Here is a 26,137-nt window from a genome sequence, read left to right as displayed (position 1 = left end):
CTATTAGGGGCGTAGATCCCTATTAACGTGAGTTGTCTGCCATCCAACTGCCCCTCCAATACCACATATCTGCCCCCTTGATCTATTGTGTGTGTGTGTTGAACATACAATACCCACTGGGCTAGCCACACAAGTACCCCCCTGGCATATGCAGAGTATGATGCGCCTATAATCTGTCCTCTCCAACGCCCCCTTAATACTTTCAGATCGGCCTCTAGTAAGTGTGTCTCTTGCAGGATGGCAATGTGTATCCCCTGGCGCTTAAGATGGGCGTGCGCACAATATCTTTTACTCTTTGTCGCCATTCCCCGCACATTCCATGTAATTATGTTGTATTCGTGCATGACGTGGTTTGAAATCTGCCCCATGTGCTTTTGTACCATCTTTGCACATGTACACCGGCCTGACACGCCAACACACCCTCCATTATTTTCCCCCGTTACATACTTGTAACATTAACTGCCAGCTGTACCAATCTGTTTAGTTGTTTGAAAAGACCTAAAAAACATAAATATCTACAATCCACTTCCCCCCTCCCCCCACCCAACTAATCCCCCACAGCAATGCTGAACTTGAATAAACAAAATGCTCATCGCACTTCTAATAGAAAAAAGCTGTATCCATACGGATACCTGCTGGAGAGGCATTACAGCAATTGGAGGTGACCCTTATTATGGGCCAAGTAATTAAAAAAAAAAAAAAAAGATTACAGATGCCAGTGCCTCCAGTACACGCCGGCCTCAACAGCACCTCATATGCAGTGATATATCTTCCTCAGCTGTCCCCTGAACGAGACAGCCCGCCGTTTCTGATATGCAAAGGTCGTGTCCCACTTGTGCTGTCCTGACCTTCCGTACCAGTGTTCAGTGACAGCCCCGCTGTGACCGATGAGGGATAAGATCTCTTTAACCCAACCCTTTACTGCGATCACAGTGCATCCACTGATCTGAGTGTTACCTTCGGACCTCTTAGCGCCTCTAGTATCGCTGAGTCGGAACTCACTGAATCCGGGTCTGTGTGGAGTTTTGTGTGTGCAAGGACGTCTCCTGCAGTACCTTTGCTCTCTCGGCCACCGCCAGCTTTACGGAGGGTTGTGATTTAGAGCGTTTCCTGGTTTTCCTTCGATCTGGTGGTGTGATCCATTCCTCGCCATCTCCCGTGCCCTGCCAGGGCTGTGCCAGTCCCTTGGCATGCAGCCATGTCCACGTGTCTTCCGGAGTGGGAAAAATATGCGTTTTATCCTCTAATATCACTCGTAATTTAACATGGAACATTAGGGCATACTTGATGTTGTGTTCCCGAAGTCGTTTAATTTTCAGAAAGGAGTTACGTTGTCTCTGTACTTCTTGAGTGAAGTCCGGGTAAGCAGTGATAGATGAGCCCTCATACTGGATGGGGCCTTTATTACGAAAGTGTTGCAGTATTGCGTCTCTGTCCCTGTAATTCAGAAATCTGGCTATTAGTGGCCTAGACTGTATCCCCGGTGCCGGCTGTCTCCCCGGTACTCTGTATGCTCTTTCCACTGAGAATAACTTTGACGGGTTACCCAGCATTACTTCATTGATTAACCATTGTTCCAAAAATAGTTCTGAGTTTTGGCCTTCTGATCTGTCGGGAAACCCCAAAAAGCAGACATTATTGCATCGGGATCTGCCCTCCGCCTCTTCTGTCCTGCGCCACAGGACCTTCACCTCGGATTCAAAGCGTCAAATCTGTTTTTCGATTTTCTAGTGCTAGTGGGTTGAATCCGCTCAGTGTACCTTCCACTGTACCAACTCTATCCGCCAAGTTACGATGATCCACTCTTAACAGATTAAGATCCTGGGACACTGTGTCAATTCTGTTCTCTAGTGAGGAGTTGGTTTCCATTATCGCCTGCAGGATTTTCTCAAATTGAGTTGAGTGGCCTGCAGCGTGGACTCCAGGGACGACAGGCTGGGCGTTGTTTGCTGTTCACCTGATGTTATCCCGAGCGTGGACCGCTCCCGGGCTTTGGCTGCTTTAGATTTCCCTGCCATGATCGCTGTTTTGCGATACTCCGCTGTATTTAATTGAGTGTATTACTGTGAATGATGCACCTTGATTTCCAAAGGGTATCTGTTCCTTCGGGTCAACTTAGGGACACTCCCTGTGCGGGTCTTCCGGTTGCCCAATAAGAAAAGTTGCTGCGATTTTGGGAAGTTCCTGCTGCAACAATACTCCTGCTGAGCTTGGCTGCCCTCCCTTTGTTCGCCCTAAGCAGCAACGGCCAGCAGAGCAGAAGCCAACAACCCCGACAGGCTGCTCGCTTGTGTGGTTAATTCAGCACTTGCCAAGACCCAACCGACCGTCTCCTGCAGCTCAACACTCCACCTTTGATCCCGTGCCCCCGGGTCAGTACTTATTTCTTAAGGGGTGTGTTGAATAAGGGACCCCATCCCCATTGACTCTCTGCTGTTCTTCTTCACCCCTTCGCACTCCAAGAAGGAGGGGGACTTCTGTGTAATCACAGTGTGGGCCCACTGTGGTTGTCCTAGGCCCAAAAAACCATCTTGTGTAGGTGGCCCTTCAATTCAGGCAAGGGGCGGCACCTCTCCGCAGCAGGTTGCTAAGATTTACTTGCGTGGGGGGCCTTCCTGCTGCCCTCAGCCGTCCCCAGCGCTGCAGGTGTCCGCAATAGGGCCTCCGGGGCCCGTTATCCTGGGGCCGGGTCTTTATTGGTGCAGCACGGCTCCTTCAGGAGCGTCACGCAGCATCTGCACAGCAGGGAGGGGGAGGGAAAGAGGAGGAAGCAAGAGACCAGGTGGGGGCCGGCAAAGCAGTGTCGGCCCCCCGCAACCCCCTCCTCCCACTCACCGCAGTCCGCAGTATCTCGTTGGGGCCGACCGGCCCAGACGCCGCCGGGCAGATAGCCCCACCCGCCGCTTCTTCTTGCTACACGAGAGCCGGGGATCCTTCGTTGCAGAGGCCGCGCGCGTCCCGCAAACCACTAAGAGCCTCTCGCCGAGCCTTCTGTGGGATGCCGCCAGCTCACTGGAGCTCCGGGAGACAGCGCCCGACCTCCAGCAGTGTCTCCGGAGGCGTCGACCAGTATTTTTGGTGGGCCCGAGACAGAGCCTACATATCGGGCATCCGTTGCTGCCGCCATCTTGGCCACTCCCACTCTGAAGATTAGGGATGACTGGGCCCAAGTCTTTCTAGTGGCATCAGATTGAGCCAGTAGTGTGTGGCAACTGGATCATTGGGGCCAGAGCATCTTCCCTCTGATATGTCTTCCACTGCAGGAGGGTCTCCTTTTGCAGCAGCAGGGCAGAATATAATGCCACAGCCTGTGAAATCTGCACCTTCTTGTGTGGAGATTGAGCGGTGGCAGTTGATTTCTTTTAATCTCCCTCTGAGTTTGTTAATGTCGTCCTGGCAGCAAGGCAGCCTTCCACAAATTCTGTACATGTAGGGCACTGGGACAACGTTGTGGTGTGGTACCCACCGTTGGACCCGTTTCAGGCTAAACTGTCAGATGTGTTGTTATTTTGCTTTGTTTTTGGCCCAGCAAGGCCTTTGTTTTGTCAACAGTTAAAGTTGACATGTCCGCGCTTTCAGCCCTTTTACATTTGCTGGACCAACCATCTTTGTTACAATCACTAGCTGCGATGCATTTTATAAAATGTATACAGCTTATGCTTTTACCAACGCCCTTTGTGATGCCACAGTGGGGACTCGAATTTACTCCTCACCAACTGGTATGTACCCCTTTCGTACCGGTGCATTGCACCTGCTTACCCTAAAAATGGTGGCGACAATATCCACACATCTGCTGAGTAAACGTCAGATCCTTTCGGTCCAGCCTCCTTATACCACCTTTTTTCCTGACAGACTGCTATTAAAGACTCGAATGGCGTCCCAACCGAAGGTGGTAATGCCTTTTCATGCCAGAAAGCAGTCACCCTTCTGATCTTCTTTGCTCTGCTGTAAGGAAATTACTCCTCCCCCTGTAGGAACTGTAACACCTGGTGTTGAGCGTCAAAGACTCATGCCTTTTGTTACAGCACCCCAGGGCATCCCAGCTAGTGGAGATGCCTGCCCCTCCAGCCACTGCCCCCACTTTAGGCGGCAAGGCTGGAGGAGATAATGAGAAAAACGAGGAGGAATCACCCACCAGTCAGGACAGCCCCTAAGGTGCCCTGAGCTGAGGTGACCCCTGCCTTTAGAAATCCTCCATCTTGGTTTTGGAGGATTCCTCAATAGGATTAGGGATGTGCCCCCCTCACGGAGGAGGCACAAAGAGGGTGTATCCACCCTCCAGGACAGTAGCCATTGGCTACTGCCCCCCAGACCTAAACACACCCCTAAATTTAGTATTTAGGGGTGCCCCAGAACCCAGGAAATCAGATTCCTGCAACCTACAAGAAGGACTGCTGACCTTAAAGCCCTGCAGAGACGACGGAGACGACAACTGACTCGGCCCCAGCCTTACCGTCCTGTCCCCAGACTCAAAGAACCTGCACAGCAACGCATCCGACAGGGACCAGCGACCTCTGAAGCCTCAGAGGACTGCCCTGAACCCGAAGGACCAAGAAACTCCAGAAAACAGCGCACTGTTCACAAACAGCAACAACTTTACAACTTTCTTGCAACTTTTAAAGAACTCACTCTTCCCTCCCGAAGCGTGAGACTTCACATTCTGCACCCGACGCCCCCGGCTCGAGCTCCAGAGAACCAACACTACAGGGAGGACTTACAGGCGACTGCCACCCTGTGAGTAACCCGAGATGACCCCCCCCGAACCCCCACAGCGATGCATGCAGAAAGGATCCAGAGGCTCCCCCTGACCTTGAATGCTGGAACAAAGAACCCGACGCCTGGACCAAGCACTGCACCCGCAGCCCCCAGGACCAGAAGGAACCAAACTCCAGTGCAGGAGTGACCATCAGGCAATCCTCTGCCTAGCCCGTGGTGGCTGGCCCGAGAAGCCCCCCTGTGCCCTGCCTGCACTGCTAGAGTTACCCCTGGGTCCCTCTATTGATTCCTATTGAAAACCCGACTCCTGCTAAGCACACTGCACTCGGCCGCCCCTGTGCCACTGAGGGTGTGTTTTGTGTGCCTACTTGTGCTCCCCCCTCCCCCCCTGTGCTCTACAAAACCCCCCTGGTCTGCCCTCCGAAGATGTAGGTAGTTACCTGTTGGCAGACTGGAACCGGAGCACCCCTGTTCTTCATAGGCGCCTATGTGTTTTGGGCCCTCCTTTGACCTCTGCACCTGATGGGACCTGTGTTGCTGGTGCGGTGACTTTGGGATTGCCTTGAACCCCCAATGGTGGGCTGCCTATGCCCAGGAATTTGAACTTGTAAGTGCCTTACTTATCTAAAAAACTAACCAATACTTACCTCCCCCACAAACTGTTGATTTTTGCACAGTGTCCACTTTTAAAATAGCTTCTTGCCATTTTAACTAAAACTGTGTATGTTACTGCTCTATTTCAAAGTTCCTTACTTACCTGTGTGGAGTACCTTGCATTTTATGTATTTACTTCAAATCCTGACGCTTGTGGTTAGAAAATATATTTTTCTATATAAAACCTATTGGTCTTGAGTTAAGTCTTTGAGTGTGTGTTCCTCATTTATTGCCTGTCTGTGTGCAACAAATGCTTAACACTACCCTCTGATAAGCCCACTGCTTAACCACACAACCACAAAATTGAGCATTAGCATTATCTAATTTTGCCACTATCTTACCTCTAAGGGGAATCCTTGGACTCTTTGCACACTATCTCTTACTTTGAGATAGTACACAGAGCCAACTTCCTACATCTGCCATATCTCTCTAAAGAGAAAGAAAGACTCCTTTGTCTGGATTCTAAGAGTGCTCAATGTTTGCATTGATTGTATCAAGGAAAATCGGGTGGACAATCGTCTATTTGTCGGTTTCTCTGTTGAAAAGAATGCCAAGTAGGTGCAGAAACCGGCCTTGCTTCGATGGATAGTCCTCCGCATTTGGATCTGCTACACATTGCCTAAGAGGCAGCCACCAGAAGGCCTACAGGCTTATTCAACCAGAGCTCAAGCTGCTACCACTGCTTGGGCATGCAGATTGCCTTTCCTGGATATTTGTCAGGAAACTGTGGGCATCCGTTTACACAATCTCACAGCACTGCTGCCTCAACAGTCCAGTCCATTGTGATGGACATTTTGACTGATTGGTCTTGTAGAACTTTTTAAACCATATCACAGACTCCCCGCTTTGAATCTGCTTTGGTATTTAGTCATAAGTTGAGGAATCGTTGGTTAGAAGTATCCATCAGAACAAGTTACTTAACTTCAGTAACACTCTTTCTGGCGCATACTCTTAACTGCAGATTCCTTACCACTGTCCCACCTCTCTGATCTGTGGTATGGGCTGTCTGTGGCATGTGCTATTTGTGGTATGGGCTCTTCTATCTAAAAAACAAACCAGAAAAAAACCTTATGCAAATGGTTTTGACTCCTTTGAGGTGTCAGTAAATTTTCAGTGTTGTGCAATCAGAAATTTGTCGTAAAACCTTGATGTATACGATACCGATTTGGTGTTTAGAAGGGATGTTTACAACACGCCCTTGGACCTGTGCCTATTCAGAATCCGATTATAGTAGTCAGTAAAACATTTCTGACTCCTAAAATGGGATTAGTACAAAGGAAAAATCATTGTAACTGTTGCAACAAACTATGAGCATCTGGTCAAGTTTTTATTCCTCATGTCAGCCTTCAAAAATAACTAGGGTGTTTATGCACTGGCAGGCAATTAAACCAAAATCTAAAAGCTGAAAGGCAACCTGTGGGTGCCACAACCCCTACAACTGAAGCACAACACAAATATGTTTACAGCAACCTTGCACTACACTTTACCTAACATTGACAGCTTGATTTACTGCCATCAAACTCAAAGACCTATTGCAGTCCTATGAAAGGACGTCTTAGCTGTTTTTGAATATTCATGCTTCTGTCTGGAAACAGCTACATCTCACGTAAATAGTAGATTCATTGTGCATTACTCTAGTTAAGTGGTCAAGCTCGGTGATGATGATGATGATGGAGGATTTTATCCTTCTTATTTGAAACACCCCACCACTCCCCGAAAAAGAAAATCAATCTTCCTACTATTTTTCTGGCGGAGATAAAGATGTGGCACGCGTAGCTTTTTGAGTTGCAGAAATCCCTAGTTGGGTAAAGTCTCTCTCAAAAAAAAAAAAAAAAAAAAACATAAAGAAGAGATCAGATTCCAGTAGCCTGTACTGCTGTTATACCTTCCTTTCCACTGGACTTAGGGTGCAGGCATTGGTTAAAAAGTTGTGAATAGTGGAATCCGATAGGCCTGCATTTACAAAAACAACGTTTCTGACCTGAAGTGTTGCTGGCAATGTTTGAAAAATGACTGGCATCTCCTACAGGTGAGATGGTGAGAGATCTATAGGTCGACAGTGTTTGACTTCTGTTTCCTTGGAATTTCTTTGGTGGGTTTTGTTTCTCCTTTCTTCACCGGTGTGTGGTGAGGTTCATTTCTCATGGTAGTGAATGAAGAAGGTTAAATTACAGGTGCATCTAATGGTTGCATTGCTTATTTAAATGATATTCATTTCAGTTTGCTGGGGAGGATCCATGTCCTATTGCCAAACCAGAATGGATAAAATCACTTCACCTGAGTGCACTGCATTTTCAGGAGGACTAATGAGGCCTGAACCTTGTCTATGGTATAGTACTTGATGCCAGAGTATGAACCCTCGAATTGTAGTCTCAACAGCAAACACTTGCAGTACATGGAGTACCTGGGTATGTGTTTTGGTGTCACCTGGCTAGCTCTGCATTTAGAAAGAATGATATGAGGCAAGCTGGAGCCCTCTTTTTGGGACGCAGAGTAAGATGTTACAAACTATGGAGTAAGAGTCTTGCTATTTTACCTGGATCAAACATGGGTACCCAGAAGGCACCTAGACAGTATATCTGTGTCCCCTTCAGGGAGACTCTTTCCATGACATCTACCAAGAGCTTTTATATTTTGTGCCATATGCCCACCACACTCGTGCCATAAACATCATACTCATCCTCACGTAAAAGAGTTTTACCCAGAAGTAAGACATCTGATGGAGAGAATCTGAATGTTGTCAGAAGCAGGCTCTAAGAGCAGATACCTTGACCATAATGGGGAGTAGTGATGAAGTGGGGGAGAAATGCCATTGTGTTTCACAAGAAAAAAGGTGTCTTAACCAAGCAAACGTCAAGGGACATTGGATGAAAAGAAAAAAACAAACTCAAGTGTTTGTAGTCCTATCTTTTGAAGGCTTCTGTGTTTGGGGATCCTCCTCAGTGCCCACAGCAGCAAAGACTGTAAGACCCTGCTGGGTGTAATGACGCAAGCAACTTCTGCAGTTCTTAAACATAATAGTTAGTGTCCGTTTTCACTTTGCAGCCTTTAACAGTTTCCCTTTTATTTCTCCTTCTTTAAAAGAAGTGAATATAGAGGTGTTTCGGACATATTAAAAACCAAGAGATAGGAATTGTTAGTTGTACAATTGCAAAGATAAAATGAGTGTAATGGAGAACAAGGACAACCAAGAAGTATCCTTTCCATTTTGCAAATTAATACAAAAATTATGCATATTTTTTTCATTCCACGTTGTGACTATCGTTTGTTTTGTCTGTTAAAGGAGATGCTGAAAGATTTAAATATTGGCGAAATAAAGTGTGGCTTACCAATGCTGGCAGTTTCTTTGGCACTGGAAGGGAAGGCGAGCCATAGGGAGATGACCTCTAAGCTTCTCTCAGACCTTTGTGGGACAGTACTGAGCCCACAGGATGTAGAAACCTCTTTCGACAAGCTACTTCAGGAGCTCCCAGAGTTGGTGTTGGATACACCCACAGCACCCAAGGTTTGTTATTTTGGCCAGTATATGATGTATTAACAAATAAAGCAGAAAGCTAGGTAAGATTTCATGGTCAATGTGAAATTTGCAAGTCTTGTTTGAAGGCACAATCGAAAAAACCTAATGGAGCATCAGTAGCTGTACGTGATGGTTAGAGGCTATATATGTCACTAAACGTTTCTTGTCAAATACCAAGAGAGAGAGAGAGAGATTATTTTCTATTTGGAAGGTCTGCTTATTGACGTATTTTAAAAAAATTTTTAGAGGTTACAAAGGCTAATGGAAACATTTGTTTGAAGTGTTAAATTTTATACTCACCATTTGGTTTCATCCACTGCATCTCTAAACTATATTGAAGTATTGATTTTTTGTTTTTGTCTTTGTTTCTCAACAGTTTGTGGGCCAGTTCATTGCTAGGGCTGTTGGAGACGGTATTTTGAGCAGAGATTATATTGACAGTTACAAAGGAACTGTGGATTGTGTACATGCACGGTAAGTTGTAATTGTCAGTAGGGATTAACAATGGCTCCTCCAGCAGTGCTCTGCTAGAAGAGGGTTGGAGGATGGGAACTAGAGGAAGGTGGGTAGGGCCAATGAGATTAGTACGTTGCTTTCCAGTCCTAATACTAATGTTATGGCACTTCTCCAGTTTGGATCTTTCATAAATTCACATGCCTTGTCGTCAAATTGTGAGTCCGACTGTAAAACTAGAAAAGCAGGACAAAGTTAAACATGACCTGGAAAGGCTATAGAACCTTCACTTTAGTAACATATCCCTATCTTTTAAAAGAACCAAACTCCAGCCAATCAGGTTGCAGTACCCTTGCACACTCCCATCAGATGCCTCCTTCCCTCAGATTTTCTACTGCACATTGTACGAAGGGAGTCTCTCTCCCCTGAGCTCAGCTCAGTTGAAGTTTTTTACAAATACAGAATAATTACCATTAGTGCAGTTTGTATTGTCAGCTGCCTACGACCTGCTGGAGAAATATGACTTTCTAGAATGTCACACCTGACTAAAAAAAGGACATTTCAGGCCATGTGGAACCTGTGGGACAAAGAGACTTCACTTGAAAGACCAGCACAAGGACTGCATATACTGTCTTTACCCATTTCACAAGGTAAAGGATTGCAAAATATGCTGTACAGTTTTCCTCCAAAACCTTAAACGACGGAGAAGGGAGATTGTGATTATGGCTTCAAATGTTAAAAGCCAAGTACACTCCAGTTTCTGAGGAAGATAGTAAAAAGAGGATTCGTCTCCATTTGCAAAGAGTTCATAAGAGAGCAAAGTCAGAACGTCAACTGCCTCAAGAAACGCTCACAAAAAGCTTTGAAAAAGACCCACCATGGGTCTTCAAAACAGCGAAGTCCATCTAACAAATTACTATTAAAATCTACTGTAGTGGAATATACAACTTGCACAAACCCCCCCACCAAGTGTGATCAATTAAAATGAGACAACACATCTCCTGCAACAAAGTGTATAAATGGGAGTTGATACCCTGCCCAAGCTAACGTTTTCAAAATGGTCCGGAGCACTCAAAAATGTACGGACTGCATCAATATGCAAGAAAGTTTTTAGTTTCTTGTTTATTTCAAAGAAAAGCATTGACATACGCACATATCCAAAAATATAAAGTTCTACAAAAATAATATCATCATACACTATAAGCTGTTTTGTTGGTCCTAAAAAAAAATTGAAAATGAAGTTCACAAGTATAGAAAGACAGAGTGTACATGGAAAACTGTATCCCTGCATAAACCATCCGATTGTTCAGCACAGCCAACTTGTTTCATCTCACTAGACTTCTTCAGGGCTTAGGGTATACTAAATAGGTTTACTGTAAGAGAATTTTTTTTAAAGACTATAAGACCAAATCCAAAGTCACAATAATAATAAATATCTGTCAAAAAACTCAGAAGTTGATAATATCACCAGTTATACAGAACTGGTATATTTCCAAGTGAGAGATTATATTCTTTTTCTCTCAAATTCGAAGATGTTTAGAACACCCAAAGCCGCTATCTATAATGAGATAATATGGCTTACCTTAATATGGATGGCGGCTTTGGGTGCTCTAAACATCTTGATATTATCAACCTCAGACACCTGAAGCCTGATTAGCTGGTGACACAGGCAGCTCAGTGGCCATCAGCACCAATATCTGCACCACTTGATAGAGAAGGCAGGTGCTTAGATAATATTGAAAATGGTTTTCTGCACTGTCAGCAATCGCAGTGAGAGCTGCTAAGTCCTTAGAGGTACCTGGTCGTTATGACTGACAGATGTGGTCATATATAGGACCATACATTGTCTGACAACATTTGATCAGAAGCAAAGAAAATCCTTCAAGAAGAAGAAGCTTCATTGGAAATAATCAGTTGAGCTATGGAACTTGCATCCACTGGTTTCAGACAGCTAGCAGGAATGCCATTTCTCCGAAGGCAAGGGTGTTTGCACTTCAGGCATGAAAGAAGTGCCCTTCAAAGTATGATTTTTAGATCTTCCAGGCAACAGTGAAGTTTTTTTTTTGGGAAGCATGTTGATGAGATTTTGCATTCAAAATCTGATACCGATAAAAGCAAAATCCTTGGGTACTCTACAATACAGACAATTACCTTTTTGTGGCGCAAGAGGGAGCAGACAGTTCTCTCACAGGGGAGGTTATAAGCCATAAAGGTATCAAACATACAAACTACTTTACTGTAGTTTCAGACCCAATGTCTGCAGAGATCACTTCAACCAGCAGCTTAAGCAAGGCAAACTCGGAGAAGAAAAAAAGTCCCACAGGGTAAAGACTCAGGAAGGCGACAGTGATGAAACACCGGCACGGGCTACAGTTCCATCTTCTGTTTTATTTCTCGACGGTCGAATTTCCAATCCTCTGTCCGAATGGAGAGCAATAACAGATTGGTAGGTTTTAGACCTAATTACCTATGGTCCTACACTGGAATTCACTCAAAAATTGCTTCCGACTCCACACCAAAAGTCATCTCAAAAGCATCTACATTTTTTTAAATTGGAAATCCTAATCATGCTCAACAAAGGAGCTTCAGAGTGAGTCCCTTGCAACCAGAAAGGAAAGGGGTTCTACTCCTGTTTCTTCTCGATCAGGAAAAAGTCAGGGAATGGAGACCCATTCCAGATTTGCAAAACTTAAACAAATATCTAAGAAAACAGGCATTTTGCAAGGTATTTAGTCAGTACATCCTTCAATTTCTATACCATGGAAACTATATAACAACATTAGATCGCCAAGATGCCTATTTCCATATTCCAATTAATCCAAACCATCACAAATTCATAAGGTTTCTAGTAGCCGTCAGCCATTATCATTCGACTGTTCTTCCTCTTTGTCTAAAATCATCTCCCCATATTTTCACAAAATGCCTAGCTTCTGTAGCTTAATTCCTGAGACAGAAGAAACACCAAGCCCTTCTATACCTAGACGATTGGTTAGCACAGTGGTTCCCAACCTTTTGGCTTCTGTGGACCCCCATTTTATCAATACTGGAGCCCGGGGACCCCCACTGAATCATTATTGGACTCCGGGGACCCCCACTGAGTCATTACTGATAGGAGGAACCTAATCATATAAAAGTTTCTAAGCAGTCGCGGACCCCATGAGGAGGCTTCGCGGACCCCCAGGGGTCCCCGGCCCACAGGTTGGGAACCACTGGGTTAGCAGAAGCACCTGTTCACCAGGCTGCAAAGAAATCAACCAAGGCATACCTATGTCTTCTTAACAAATTAGGTCCTACGCAGACCCCACAAAAATCAGTCCTTTGGCCTGCCACGAAAATAACGTTCTTGGGTGTTCCCCTGGATACAGTAGTAGACATGGCATACCCAACAACAGAAGACTAGCCAAATTAATATACCTGGCAAGTACATTAGAAAGAAAAATGTCCCTTTGAGTTCAACTATTCAAATCTCTATTGGAAATGAAGTCTTCATATAGCTGAATGAGATATTGCCACTTAGCTAAACAGATAACTATGTAGTATGCTTTTCACTATCCTGGATGACCAAACAGGAGGTCCCAAATAGCGACAAAGTTAGGCTGTGTAAAAGGAACTGAAAGGGATTATCAGGAGAAACCTCCTCTACTGTGCTTGGGACCAGTAACAGGACTGACAATGAAGATGTGGAGGTAGCTGTAGTAGAGTTCTCATCTTGGCTCAGTTCTGCTATTGGTATGGTTGCCCCTCTTAAGGAAACCAAGAAGCACAGGAAGCTGCCAACAGCTCCCTGGTTCACCGTGTGGCTCAAACAGCTTAGATAGTCATGCCGGCAACAAGAATGAGCCGGGCAGAAAAACTGAGTGCCAGTAAAAAGCTGTATATAAAGTCCTTATTCGGGATTACAAGTTAGCAATTGGATAGGAGAAATCAAACCTTTGAGGCCATTATTGGAAAAAGCACAATTTAGATCCCTATGATCTTAAAAAATAAAAAAACTATTGTCCCATCTTCTTGCTCCTTGTACCTGCTAAAATTGTGGGAAAAAAATAAAATGCACAGCTCTTGTCCCATATTTAGGAACAGGGACTGCTGGATGTCATGCAATTTGGATTTAGGGGCTGCTGTGGTATTAAAACTGCATTGGCCTCAGTGGTGGACAGTATCAGATCATTGGTCGATGCAGGGCAGGCTGCAGTACTGATCCAATTGGATCTGTCTGCAGGTTTTGATACCATCTCCCGACCCTTCTGACAGGACGATTCCATGAATTAGGTATAGAAGGCCCAGCATTAAAATTGCTAAATCCATTCCTTATAGAAAGATCTGACATTGATCGTAAACCAATTGAAGGTGGATTCTTTCACCCTGCTATGTGGGGTCTCTCGTGATCTTCCCCAAGCCCAACTTTATTTAATCTATATTTCCCCACTAGCCAAGATCTGATTCCATGAGGCCTCACTCTCGACACCGTCACTACTGCCTTTCCCATCAACATCATGCTTCAGCGTCAGTCATCGTTGTCGCAAGGTTTGGCACCATCCTGCTCGCCTTCAGACAAGGCTCAACGTCGACGGGACTTGACACTGTCATTGTTCGACGTCAAGGTTGGTGAAGGGGCCCTCCTCAATGCCGAAGACCTCCACGTCTCCACCGGCACAGTATGGATCAACATCGAGATCCCAAAGTTTGCCCTTGAGGACAATACAGTTGACATTGAAATCCTACCATTTGTAGTTGAAATACTTCCATTTGTCATCAAAGTCTTGACACTCTTTTTATGCCAGAGACCTACTCCACGTTGAAGAGACATACATCACCGCCATTGCCAACATCTACACCAAAAAGACCACATATGACGTCGATGACACCTCTGGCGACGTTGAGATTTTCATAAATAGATTTCATTGTCCTTATCTCACTAGTCCGGCTCTTTGCAATGTTCAGACCCTCCATCACCTGAACAAGAATTAAGCCTACCACCTATATGTCCTGTAATACCGCCTGATGACCCTCTACATGTTCATTTACAGCCACTAAATCTGACTCTGGTAAGACAGTGCACCAGAGCGGTCTCTATTCCCCAATTCGAGAAAGGAAGGCACCATCACTAGTGAAAACTCCACCTCCAAGATCTGTTTCACCTAAAACAATGCCTCTATCCTCAAGGAAAGATCACCAGATTGTACAACCACCTGTTATACTCTTCTCCAGTGCAGTCTCCATCTAGGGTCTCACCGGTGGATGACATCTTAACATTCTAAGATGCTCTAGTAAGAGGAGACTCTAAATTAAACATACAGATGTACACCCCATCAGTGTTGGTATTATTGGAGACTCTACAACATAGAACGTCTACTAGACCTCTTCGTCCAATGCTGGAAGATCTGATGGAAATATCCCAAGAAGAATTATTGACTCCAGCCGCAGGTAAAGTGGCAACTCTGAGACTACTTAAAAAATATATAGACGTCCTCAACAGGATCCGGAGCTCTTTAAATCCAATCTGAAACCGGAATGAAGGAGGCATGCATCTGCTCTGGAAACAGCCCCACTTGACCGAGAGAGCAAGAGGATGGATGCCATTGGGAAGAAAATGTGTGGCACCTCTGCCACTCACCTACACATTGCAAATTTTGCAGCCTTATTAGGTAGACACCATCGGTAAATTTAGGAGGGTATCAAATCATTCATGGACAATCTACTCACCCATCATCAGCAGGATTATCTAGGGATGGTTAAGGAGGGCTTTCTTACATCTAATCAATCCATCAGCGATGTAGTGAACCCGGTAGTGCGATCAGCCACGGCGTGCTCTCATGGAATTTCACTTCACACGTCTTGGTTAAGAATCATCCTTGAAACCTGATGCGCGATTAAAAATTGCCAACTTGGTGTTCTCTAGATCCTCACTCTTCGGTCAGTACACAGAGGCCCTGGGACGTGCAGTGTGTAGTGGCACTGGTTGAGTCGGGTGCCTTCCACACTGCATGGTGGGGGGAAAGGGGCACGTTGAAAGGAACTGCAAAGAGGGACTTGGGTACAAGTCTCGGGAGCTCCCAGTGGTGGACTTGGTCGGTGGGGGTCCTGGGAGCAAGAGAATACCGTTGTTGGTTGTGGACCTGTGCCATGAAGCTCGGGTGCAGCAGTTTTATGTCTTCAGAGGGCACCTCTAAGATGTCCTCTGGGTGAATGTCACAATAAATCCAAGGTTGGTATCAGCCTGGGTTTATTACAATTAGGTGTTTGTTACCAAACACCATAGGTTTCAGTGAAGCCATTGTGTAGCTGGGAAATTTGTAATGACATGTGTCCAGTACATACCGTAAGATGGCTTACCTGATCACTTGCAATATCTGGTAATTGAACTAAACAGCACAGGTGCATATCTGCTCATACAGATACATTCTCTCATCAGATATATTGCATCCTGCCTTAGGGCTCAAAGGCCTGCTGTAGGGGTGACTTACAGATATTTAAATGCAGTGAGTGGGGCATGTCACACAATTTGTGGGCCATATTGTGTTTTCGCCTGGCTTGCACCATGACACGCAGTCTGCAATGGCAGCTGTTTGCAACTTTTTAGTGGGGTCCCTGATGGTGGCACAATACATGCTGCAGCCCTCAGGGACCCTCTTCAATACCCAGGCCCTAGTTACCAGGGGTACCATTTACTAGGGACTTACAAAGGTTCAGGAGTGTGTGCCATTTGTACACTTGTTTTCCTTGTTTTAGGGAAAGGGCACTGGCAGTGGGAGCCTGTTTGGCGGGGAACCATTGCACCTCAATTGAAAAACCTCCGTACCATTGAGCAAAAGGTGAGGGTGACCATGTCCAAAAGGGACACTTTCCTATAAAAACATTGTATAAAAGTATAGCATTTTTCTAAATTGGTCTCGAGTTTTGCATTGAGCGTGTCTCATTTATTGACTGTGTGTGTGCAACAAATGCTTAGCACTACCCTCTGATAAGCCTAACCTGCTCATCCACACTACCACAAAAGAGAGCATTTAAGGTTATTGATTTAACCTCTAACAACCCATAAAGGCCGCCTGTACTATCTTCATAGTGTACCCCTACATTTGAAACACTACATAGATCTGCTTCCTATATTAATGTCTTGGAGTCACACACAGCTTAGATGGAGTGCCCAGAAGGGTATGAAGGGGCCCATTTGTGTTGTAGGCATGTGATTCCAAGTGAATTGGGGGTGGAAGGTAGAAAAAGATGGTCTGCAGTTTTAAATGTATCAGAAAGATGTAGACGTATGAAGATAGAAGAAAGGCAGTTGTAATGAGCAGTAGTGATAGAGCTCAGTACCTGTAAAAGAGGTTGCTGCTGAGTGAGGTGTACAGAGACCTAACTGGAGGGGGATAATTAGCTTGCTTGAGGATTGAGAGAGTATGTGATATGTGAAGGCTTATTTTAATATTTTGGAGAAAAAGGGGAGTTCAGATACTGAGCAACATTTGGACGAGAAAAGACAAATCCATATTAATATATATTTTTTCATTTTAAAAGACAGAACCTTTGTTGATTTGAAACGTATACATGTTGAGTTTGGGTGACTGATTGTATAAAGAAGTCAGTAAGAGGAGCTCTGAATGTGAGCACAAGTAGTTTGTCTCATTGATAAATTAATTAGGATGGTGTGCAAAATGTTGGCTTGGCTGGGAACCCAATGCTGTCAAATTATCTCAATGCCTTGGAGAGGCTCTGCCATTGGCAAAGAAGAATACTAGGGACCTGCCCGAGAGCAATCTCTCCTTCCGGTCATGGATAAATGTCTTCATCGCGGACAAAGTTTCCTCTTTCTCAAAGCAGCCTCTTGGTAAATGTCGTTAGAGCACTGGGCCTTTTGTTTTGTGTAATAATACCCTTTTGGGACCGCCAAGAATAGAAAATGGAGAATTGGAAAGCTTTCAGAACAAAAAAGCCAGACTTTGCTTTAGCCTTGTGCAAACTAATCATGTTATCCTTACTTTGAAGTCCCCTAGTCTTACAAGAATGCATGTGTTTTCTAATTGTCTTCCTCATGTGCTTCTTCCTACCGGCTGTGCTCTTTTATTTAGCTTTTTCTGCACTTGTGCTTGTCTCCCACCCTCCCTTGTGTGCTTATCCCGTTTTGCTTTTTTACCTTTTTATCCTCAATCTCAATTTTAGTGGAGAAGTGTGGCTCAATGGTTAGAGTGGCAGACCCTGAAGCAGAGATCTGGCTCAAGACCAGGGTTCAAGTCCCGCTTCGGCAGGTCTTGGGCTCAATTCCCCTTGACCAGATAATTCTCGCCTCGGTGCCTAATCTAATTCATGGGTCCCTCTCTGCAACTCTGGGCAATAGCTTGCTTAATCTCCACAACGGCCCCAACAGCGCTTGGATGCCTGGCTTCACCCTGGGGGTGCTCAGGAGTGGGCGCCTCACAGGGAAAAGCCAGGAGGGGTTCCATAGCGGTATGAGTACAGCGCCTTGAGACCCTAACGGGTGAGTAGTGCGCTATACAAGTGCTAATTTACAATTTACATTTTTTACCCAGTTCTACTGCCCCCAGCTCCATGTTGTGCTCCTTCATTTGCTACCCCAACGGCCTGCCTTTCACTTTGCTACCAGCCACCTGCTCCCTCAATGTTACTTAGCCCCACCCTCCTTTTGCTTGCCCAGTCCTCTGTGAATCTTCCTACCCGCCCTCCTTGTGCTCTCGCCCCCTGTGCTACTTTTTTCCTTATTATTTACGGATCCAACTCGGGTCGACAAACAAGAAGAAAAAAATGGTTACATTGTTTCGTAGGCTCATACAGGCTTGGAATGTATGCCTACAAATTGACGCAGCTGACCACCTCAGACTTTTGTTTCTTTAAAGCCATGCTGCACAGCATTGGGGATGCTGTACATTATGGCTAGACCAATTGACAAAGCCAGTAATTCCAAAGGTGAGACTTGTTTGTTTTGCCAACAATTGCTAGATTTCTTTTCTGTTGATCTAAATGGGCTTTAGTTTTATGCTGCTGTACTTTAGTTTTATGTTGCTGTACAGAGAACACCGGAACGTGTGCTAAGGAATGTATACTTCATTATATCACCCTTTTATCATCAGTCTCTTGCAAAGTAGAATGTGCTTACAATGGGGTATGGACATTTCTATAACTCCTTTTTTTTTTTTAACGTTTCTCACTAGAGCTGCTTTGGACCGGGCAACAGTGTTGCTGAGCTTGACCATTGGCGGAAAGAAACGCATAGACCATGTATGGGGATCAGGAGGCGGCCAACAACCAGTCAAAAATCTTGTAAAAGAGGTAAATTTTTTAGGAGAACACACCTGCTCAAATGTATGTTTAGACTGATAGTACCATGATATTTATTAGCTCAGGAAGAGTTAACATGCTTTTGCTTAATATACTTTGCTAAGATGCAGTTGATTCTTAGAGTTGTGATGCTATGCAGTTGTCCTAATGCGGTACCAGATTGGACAAATCCCATAAATCTGAACTACTTTGTATTTGATTCCCTTAAGAATCACCTTTCAGCTTCATCCATGTATTGACATCAAATTTCAAAATGTAATTTTTTTTTCTCTGGAATTTAGTTCTTAAGTTAGTGTTTTATTACAGACACTTGCAGGTGTTGTTTTTCTTTACAGGCAAATATTTAGATGAATGCTATTCTGTAATCAATCAGTCAAAAAAATGTATAAAGCACGCTATTCACCCGTGAGGGTCTCAAGGCGCTTGGGTGGGGGATTGGAGGGTCACTGTTCGAACAACCATGTTTTGAAGTACTTTCTGAAGAGCAGGAGGTCTTTGGTTTTGCAGCGGTTGGTGGGGAGGGAGTTCCAGGTTTTGGGGGCGAGGTAGGAGAAGGACCTGCCTCCTGTGGTGGTGCGTTGGATGCGGGGGACTGTGGCTAGGGTGAAGTTGGCTGATCGGAGGTTGCGGGTGGGAGTGTGAAAGTTCACTCTTTCGTTGAGGTATGTCGGGCCGGTGTTGTGGAGGGATTTGTGTGCGTGGATGAGGATCTTGAATGTGGTTCTCTTGTTTATGGGGAGCCAGTGGATGGTTTTGAGGTGTGGCGAGATTTGTTAGTGGCGGGGGAGGCCAAGGACGAGGCGCGCGGCTGTGTTCTGGATTCTCTGGAGTTTGCGTGTGAGTTTGAGTGTGGTGCCGACGTAGAGGGCGTTACCGTAGTCTAGTCTGCTGCTGATGAGTGCATGGGTGACTGTTTTCCTGGTCTCTGGGGGAATCCATTTGAAGGCTTTTTTTTTTAGAGTGCGGAGTGTGAGGAAGCAGGAGGAGTTAAGAGCTTTGATTTGCTGTGTCATGGTGAGGGAGGGGTCCAGGATGATGCCAATTTTGCGTGCGTGGTTTGCGGGGGTGGGTGAGGTTCCTAGGGCAGTGGGCCACCAGGAGTCATCACATACGGTTTTGTTGGGGCCGAAGATGATGATCTCGGTTTTGTTGGAGTTAAGCTTGAGGTGGTTAGTTGTCATCCAGTTGGCGGTGTCGAGGAGAGCTCGCGTGTAGTGGCGTGTAATGGCAACATTTGTTAGCCAAATTACATTAGTTCATATGTGTGCAGGCTGACATTCCTTATTCGTGTTGTTTTTTTACCCTTAAATCATGGTATTTGTAATTTAGAATTACCATTTATTTCTTCCAGCCACATCTACCTTAAACACAATTGTTTATGTATTTTGTTACAGCAAAATACAAATGCGTTGCTAACCTGCATTGGTCTTTCTCTCCTTTGTGTCAACCACAACAGTCCTTTTTGGTGTCATTACTACTCTCACCCATTAAACATAATCTGCCATCTGCTACCAATATTTCTGCATTACTACCAATTAGTTCAGTTTTAAATGTGCCTCCCACAAAGGTAGTGTGGGATTTGTGAATATCAGCTAGATAGGTATTTGGGGCAGCCACTGATCGGTTTGAAACCAATAGAATTTAACAAGAACATACTTTCCTTTAATGCTTTTAAATGTTAACAATGGGATATTTAATAAATATCATTTGATTCTTCCTTTAATATTCATATTATGGCATGCCAAATTTCATTTACATCAAGAGGGGTAATGAACTTGTATATCTTCTGTGTTGGGTTGGAAAGGAGCCTGCCTTGGAACCACGTGTTAAATGATAATGTTCTTAAACATAGTATCTACATAGACCGTTTTAAATATTAGAGTATGTCCTCACTGCATGTGAGGAACCTCTGAACATTTCTCATCAAATTTATGTTTATATATCACTAAGGAGGATGAAGAGTCTAATGGCCAAATGTTGCAGAGCAGCTTTTACAATCAAAAGTAAGAATTTTTTTAGTCTTTGACTAGTATGTAATGCCACAAGAAAAATCCCTCTGAAAACTATGTTGTGGTACCTACATCTCAGATTGCTGTGTAAAATGTCCCATTTTTAAGTAGTGAGGAAAGGTGCAGCATGATAGGCTTAACATTCTGACAGTTAAAGTGTCCTGTTTCTTTAAGACTCCACAGTATTCTACTATCATTGATGCCTGGAATTAGCAGTTGCCTCAGTCTTTTTTCTTTGATCATGTGAGTGGAATTCTGGACACTGTTTTCACACCTGTATTTTCCTCATGAATTTCGCTATGATTTCAGTGGTTTTACCATTCACAAGTACTTTTTTTTTTCTTGACCAAATGCCTTCCTTGTTTGTGAAGTGCTGTGCAAGAAGAAGGCTACAACACACCAGCACAAAGTATGCATGGAACACTTACCATCTTCCCATCCTATAAAGAAGTATGATTTTTTTCAAAAAGGAAAAAAAAAGTCTAAACGGACCCTGAGGGATAGGGAGGGAATAACACTTCTTGGTAAATTAGAATATTTAAAGGCAAAGGAGGCGAAAAAAGGCCGGCAAGCACTCCAGGGAACCCTTTGCTTCCACTGTGATGATGGCTAGAACCCCAGACTACTTCCACAGGGAGAGATCCAGGAGCAAAAGATAAGAGAGGTGAAAGAAGACACTGTACTGTAATTCCTATCGGAGTTGTTCCTGGTCAAAGACTTTGATGACATCTATACCTCGTCTGTAACAGGTTCTCCTTTGAGAACGGGCTTAATGTGAAAAACACTACTATCGCCACGATCAACACCAAAGCACTCCAAATACACCACAACTCCCCTTTGCTATCAGTCCGTTCAAATCACTCGATGCCGCCACAACATTCATCAATTGTTCTACTGTCATCATAGGACTGCCTGACGTCACCCAGGTCAATGATGTATAATTAGGACTCATAATCCTGAATCATGGATGTTTGATTTAACTTACAGCAACACCAGTTGGATCTTGTCCCATTGATCCTAATTTGTAGAACATTTATCATTTACTATGTTTTATAAATATCAGTTTGTACAGTAAGCAGACGCTGGACGTAGTATTTTATTATGGTTTATGTTCCAAATATATAAATAGATATCCTCAAATCAACACTATTGTTATGTCTTACTTGTTCTGTGATAGAACATACAACATTTGTTGAAGTGCTGCCTCACTCAGTATTTCCAAAGAGGGAATTTAAACTATCCTGGATCCACAAATCGCCAATAAGTGGATCAAAAGGGGAAATTACATACACTCACTTTCCATCAAATGTCCCTCTGTATCATACAAAGGAACTGGATGTGCACTGTAGATGTATAAGACGTTCACATTCTGATAGCAAAAGGCACTGCAAGTACCTGGAGATATTTAGTAGGAACAGCAAACTGCCTGTATGCAGTGCTTACATTTAGTCTGAAATCTGGCCTTATTTCAAATGCATGGCATTAGCAGCCTACTTTTGATTTGAGGAATATTCATCAACCCTTATGTGGAGAACTGAAATGTACAGGAGGACTTTAAAAAGACAAAGTCTCAATAACTTAGACTAGGGACTCATAAAACTCTATAAATCTGATCCCCTGTTGAGTTTCGGTTTTATCTAGGAGCAACCTTACACACAGTACAAAGAAGGTTTCCCCCGAGTAGACTGTGTCATCAAGCCAGGCAAAATGTCAGCTTCTTTAAAGACTCCCAGCCCTACAGCCTGCCAAATCACCTACGCCTTACTGAGTTCAATAGCTTCCTGCAGTTCTGTTGTCCGGACGGCAAGGAAACAGGAGGCCTCTCAGCAAGGTCTGGAACATCAGTGGTCTCAAAAGTAGAATTGGGACAACAGACTGCATCTTGCTAATCATGAAGCAAGCTCTTACCTTGTGGTGCACAAACATCAAACCAAACAACTGTGACAGCTCATTCCCAAGTTAGGGAGCTCATCTGGAGGCCATTTCTGTGGAAGATTATTGTTCAAGGTAGGTGAATACTGATAATATAAGTTCATCAAAACAATTTCTTGGAGCTCAGTCCTCCTGGGTCTCAAAGCCTCTCTAAAATTTCTGATGAACAAGATACTTAATTAGACAGACAACATAACAGTCATGTGCTACTTAATCAAGGGTGGAGGTGATCAAGACTGTTATCCCAGGCAAGTTCCCTGTGCAGGTTTTTCAGAGAAAACCACAAATGGGTTCTAGATGACGGAATTCTTAAACAAATCTTCATACAATGGGGAAATAGGCAATAGATCTATTTGCATCCATCATCTCAGACACAAAAATTCCAAGACTTTGCATTCAGGCTACAAGATCCAGGTTCTGTAGACAACGCTGTTTTGATGAATTGGTTAAAACCATTACTATACCTTTATCCTCCGATTTCTTTCATATCCACAGTCCTCTTGAAACAATGAAATTGTCAATCAACAATTATCGTCTTTGCTTCAGATTGGCCAACACCCCGACCTGCTGCTCTTGTCATTGAAGCAATACAAGAGGTTGTAATGCAAACTGGACCTTCTCAACTGAATACAAGGGTCAGATGGGGAGCACAGAACTGCTCTGCAGTGACTCCATATTGCCCCATAAGTTATGGAGTGGCGCCTCATATAAGCACGACCCCTATGTGATAATGTCGGTTCCTTCCTTTCTGTACCATGCAGCAGAAATCCAGAACTCTGCTTCCAATTTTGTTGGTCTTCTGACAATTTCCAAATTTCTTCTACAGTTCCTTCTACAGCTAGGAAAGATATCTCCCCCAAAGATGACAGGATTCAACCTTGCCAAGATTGCTGAAAACCGATGTCTGTCATGATCCCCACATTGCGTCTCTGCTGCTTGGACTCCAGTCACGGCTTAATTAGTGTGTTTAATATACCCTGATGCACTCGAAGGAGATCAAAACTTGAAACTGCATCCCCGAACATAAGAAGTCACAAATGAAATACAAACCCCACACCAAGTTGTTCGTCCTCTGTCTTCTGGTAAGTCGAAAACACTCTATAAGCACAAGAGAGCTAAGAGGGAACGTCACCCCATCGCACCAATCGAAATTTAACAAGATAGTGCAAGGGTCTCAGTTGAAAGATTGTACTGCTCCTGAGTATTCCTGAGTTGTCTTCGACCACACAGAAAATAGAGGACTTTAAGGAGGCCATGCTGCAACTTTTTCACATGCTTCTGGTTCCTTCTGGTGTGCTGTCGGATTCCCCGGAATTTCAGGGGTCCTCAGTTATTCTTCAGCTGACGTGCCCTTCCAATCCATCGGATTCCTTGCAAACTGTTTTCAGGCCAGCACCGGTTTAGATGTGGACCCTGGCTTCTTTGTCCAGTCTCTTCCGTATTAGCACTGATATCCGTGCCAGCCCTAGATTCAGCACAGGCGCTGGTTTCTGAACCCAAACTGCTGTTAGCCCACATCAGGAATGTGTCATGCTAGAAGATTACAAAAGAGCAACCAGATGTTTTGCATCCAGACCACGGACTCTCCTTAGGCGTTAGGACTATCAAAGGCTTGTGACCTTATTCAGATACAACTCTGATGCAGTTTGTGGTATACCTAAAAGATCCTCACAGCACAGAGGATTCCCTTAATGGGGCCAGTCTGAGACATGATGGGCTTTACTTTTACCTCAGTGAGTATGGAGCATTAAACAAATGATTCCGACGTTTCAGGCTCAGTCGTGGGTTTGTGAGGATAGTTCTGGTCTCCTAGCCTTGTGCATATTCCTACTCCTGAACACCAGATAGCATATGTGGGTCCTGCAACGGAACCTCCGATTTCAGTAAGCCCAGCATCAGGGCTGCATCTCTTACTCCATCTAGACCTCGCAGGCAAGGGGTCAAGGTTTTCTGCAGAGGCTAACAAGCGCCAGCCTGACATGCAGAAGACCCCTCTCCCTTTCCCAACCAGACTTAACAGTTGTGACTGATGCATTGTGGCTGGGTTGTGGATTGGGGCAACACGAAGGAGGTGGAGATCAAAGGGCTCTTTTTTTTTTTTTTTTTTCCTTCCACGTGGCGAGCCAGCTCAACATCAGTCTTTTAAAGATTCAGGTGTTCAGTCTTGCACTGGTCCATCAAGGGAGGCTGGTAAAGGTCCTAACGGACAACATAATTTCCATGCAGTACTGCAAAAATGAGGGCACAGTGGCATCCTGCACAATGTGCCGGGAGGCTCTACATCTCTTGAGGGGGATGGACAAGCAGAACATCTTTCTGGTAGCCAACCCTCTAGGAGGATCTCTGAATGCCAGAACAGGCAAGTTGAGAGAATGTCTGCTTGTGGCTTATGAGTGACATCTCCATCTAGAGGTAGCAAGGGACATCTTTGATCACTGCGACATGCCCTGCTTAGACTTGTTAACCACCATTGAACACAGTGCTAAACCTACTGCACTCTGGAGTTTCTGCTGGAAAGTTACTGGGTCACCTATTGTGATGGGACTCTGGTCTATTGTATGTATTCCTACCGCCACCTCTTCTGCCTTATTTTTGTAGTAAAATTAAGACTGCCCTGGCTCACGTTGTTTTAACCGTCAGGGGCAGAAGAGAATGGTATCTAGAGCTCCTGATGCGTTTCTGCAATGGATGGTCCTGCGCCAGAGTCTGAGTTGATGTCATCCTTGCAGCCTGATACCTTTCAACAAAGACAATTTATACCGGGCACTTAGAGAAATGTTTTGCCTGGTGTGGCACTCATCAAACTGACCTTCTGAAGGTCAAATGTTTGGTTGTCTTATTGTTTTTATCATTGGCCCAGTAGTTGAGAGTTCCCCATAATCCCTTTAGTCCGCTCTATTTAAGACACCTGTTGTGATGTATTTTATCAAAGGCGTGACTCGCATATTTCCTCCAGAACCATTCTTTTGGGAAAGCTTGAACTAAGTGTTGACATTTCTTATGTGCATACTTTTGAGCTGATGTCTCTTTGATTAAAGATGGACAAAACAGTTTTCCTGGTTACCATCATCTCTGCATGCTACGTGAGTTAACTGCCGGTGCATTTAGTTCAACCCCGTACACCACCTTTTCCTGGACTAGTCTGCAGTCGGGCAGACTTGTTAACCAAAGTTGAGGCACCTTTTCAGGTCTGCCAGTCTGTTCACTCTGCCATCGTTTACTAGTGCAGTTCACCCATCAAACGAGGGCCTAAGGACTCAATCCTACACTGACCAAACAAAAGACCATTGTGGGGATGAACAGCTCTTTGAAAGATTAACTGGAGCAGAGAGAAGCACACTAGTGCAGAAAAGGACCCTGTTGAGTTGTATAGTCCTAGGCATCTGAATCTGCAGAGCAAAAAATAGTTGAAATATTTATATGCTGTTTGGGGTAGGCAACCTCTCTTTCTTCTCCCACACGGCAGGATGGAGGGGAGACAAAATGTTCTAATGAGGAAAAGAAAAACCATCTTTAAAAGCTGAGTGTAGTTGCTGTTAGATACATGGCAGCGTATGCAGGGAGA

The 26,137-nt window shown here is 44.5% G+C and overlaps 1 protein-coding gene across 1 annotated transcript in view; it reads left to right on the top strand.

The window, feature by feature from the left end:
* PDCD4 (programmed cell death 4) overlaps positions 1 to 26,137 on the top strand; it is a 241,564-nt gene that overhangs the window by 82,052 nt on the left and 133,375 nt on the right. The window contains exons 6-8 of the mRNA XM_069239401.1: positions 8,654 to 8,875; positions 9,264 to 9,361; positions 18,505 to 18,622. Of these exons, the coding sequence (XP_069095502.1) occupies positions 8,654 to 8,875; positions 9,264 to 9,361; positions 18,505 to 18,622 (438 nt within the window). The remainder of the gene's footprint in view (positions 1 to 8,653; positions 8,876 to 9,263; positions 9,362 to 18,504; positions 18,623 to 26,137) is intronic.

This window comes from Pleurodeles waltl, chromosome 6, assembly GCF_031143425.1.
Source record: "Pleurodeles waltl isolate 20211129_DDA chromosome 6, aPleWal1.hap1.20221129, whole genome shotgun sequence".
Taxonomy (NCBI): domain Eukaryota; kingdom Metazoa; phylum Chordata; class Amphibia; order Caudata; family Salamandridae; genus Pleurodeles; species Pleurodeles waltl.
Note: the sequence above shows the minus strand (reverse complement) of the source record. Positions and strands in the feature narration are given on the sequence as shown.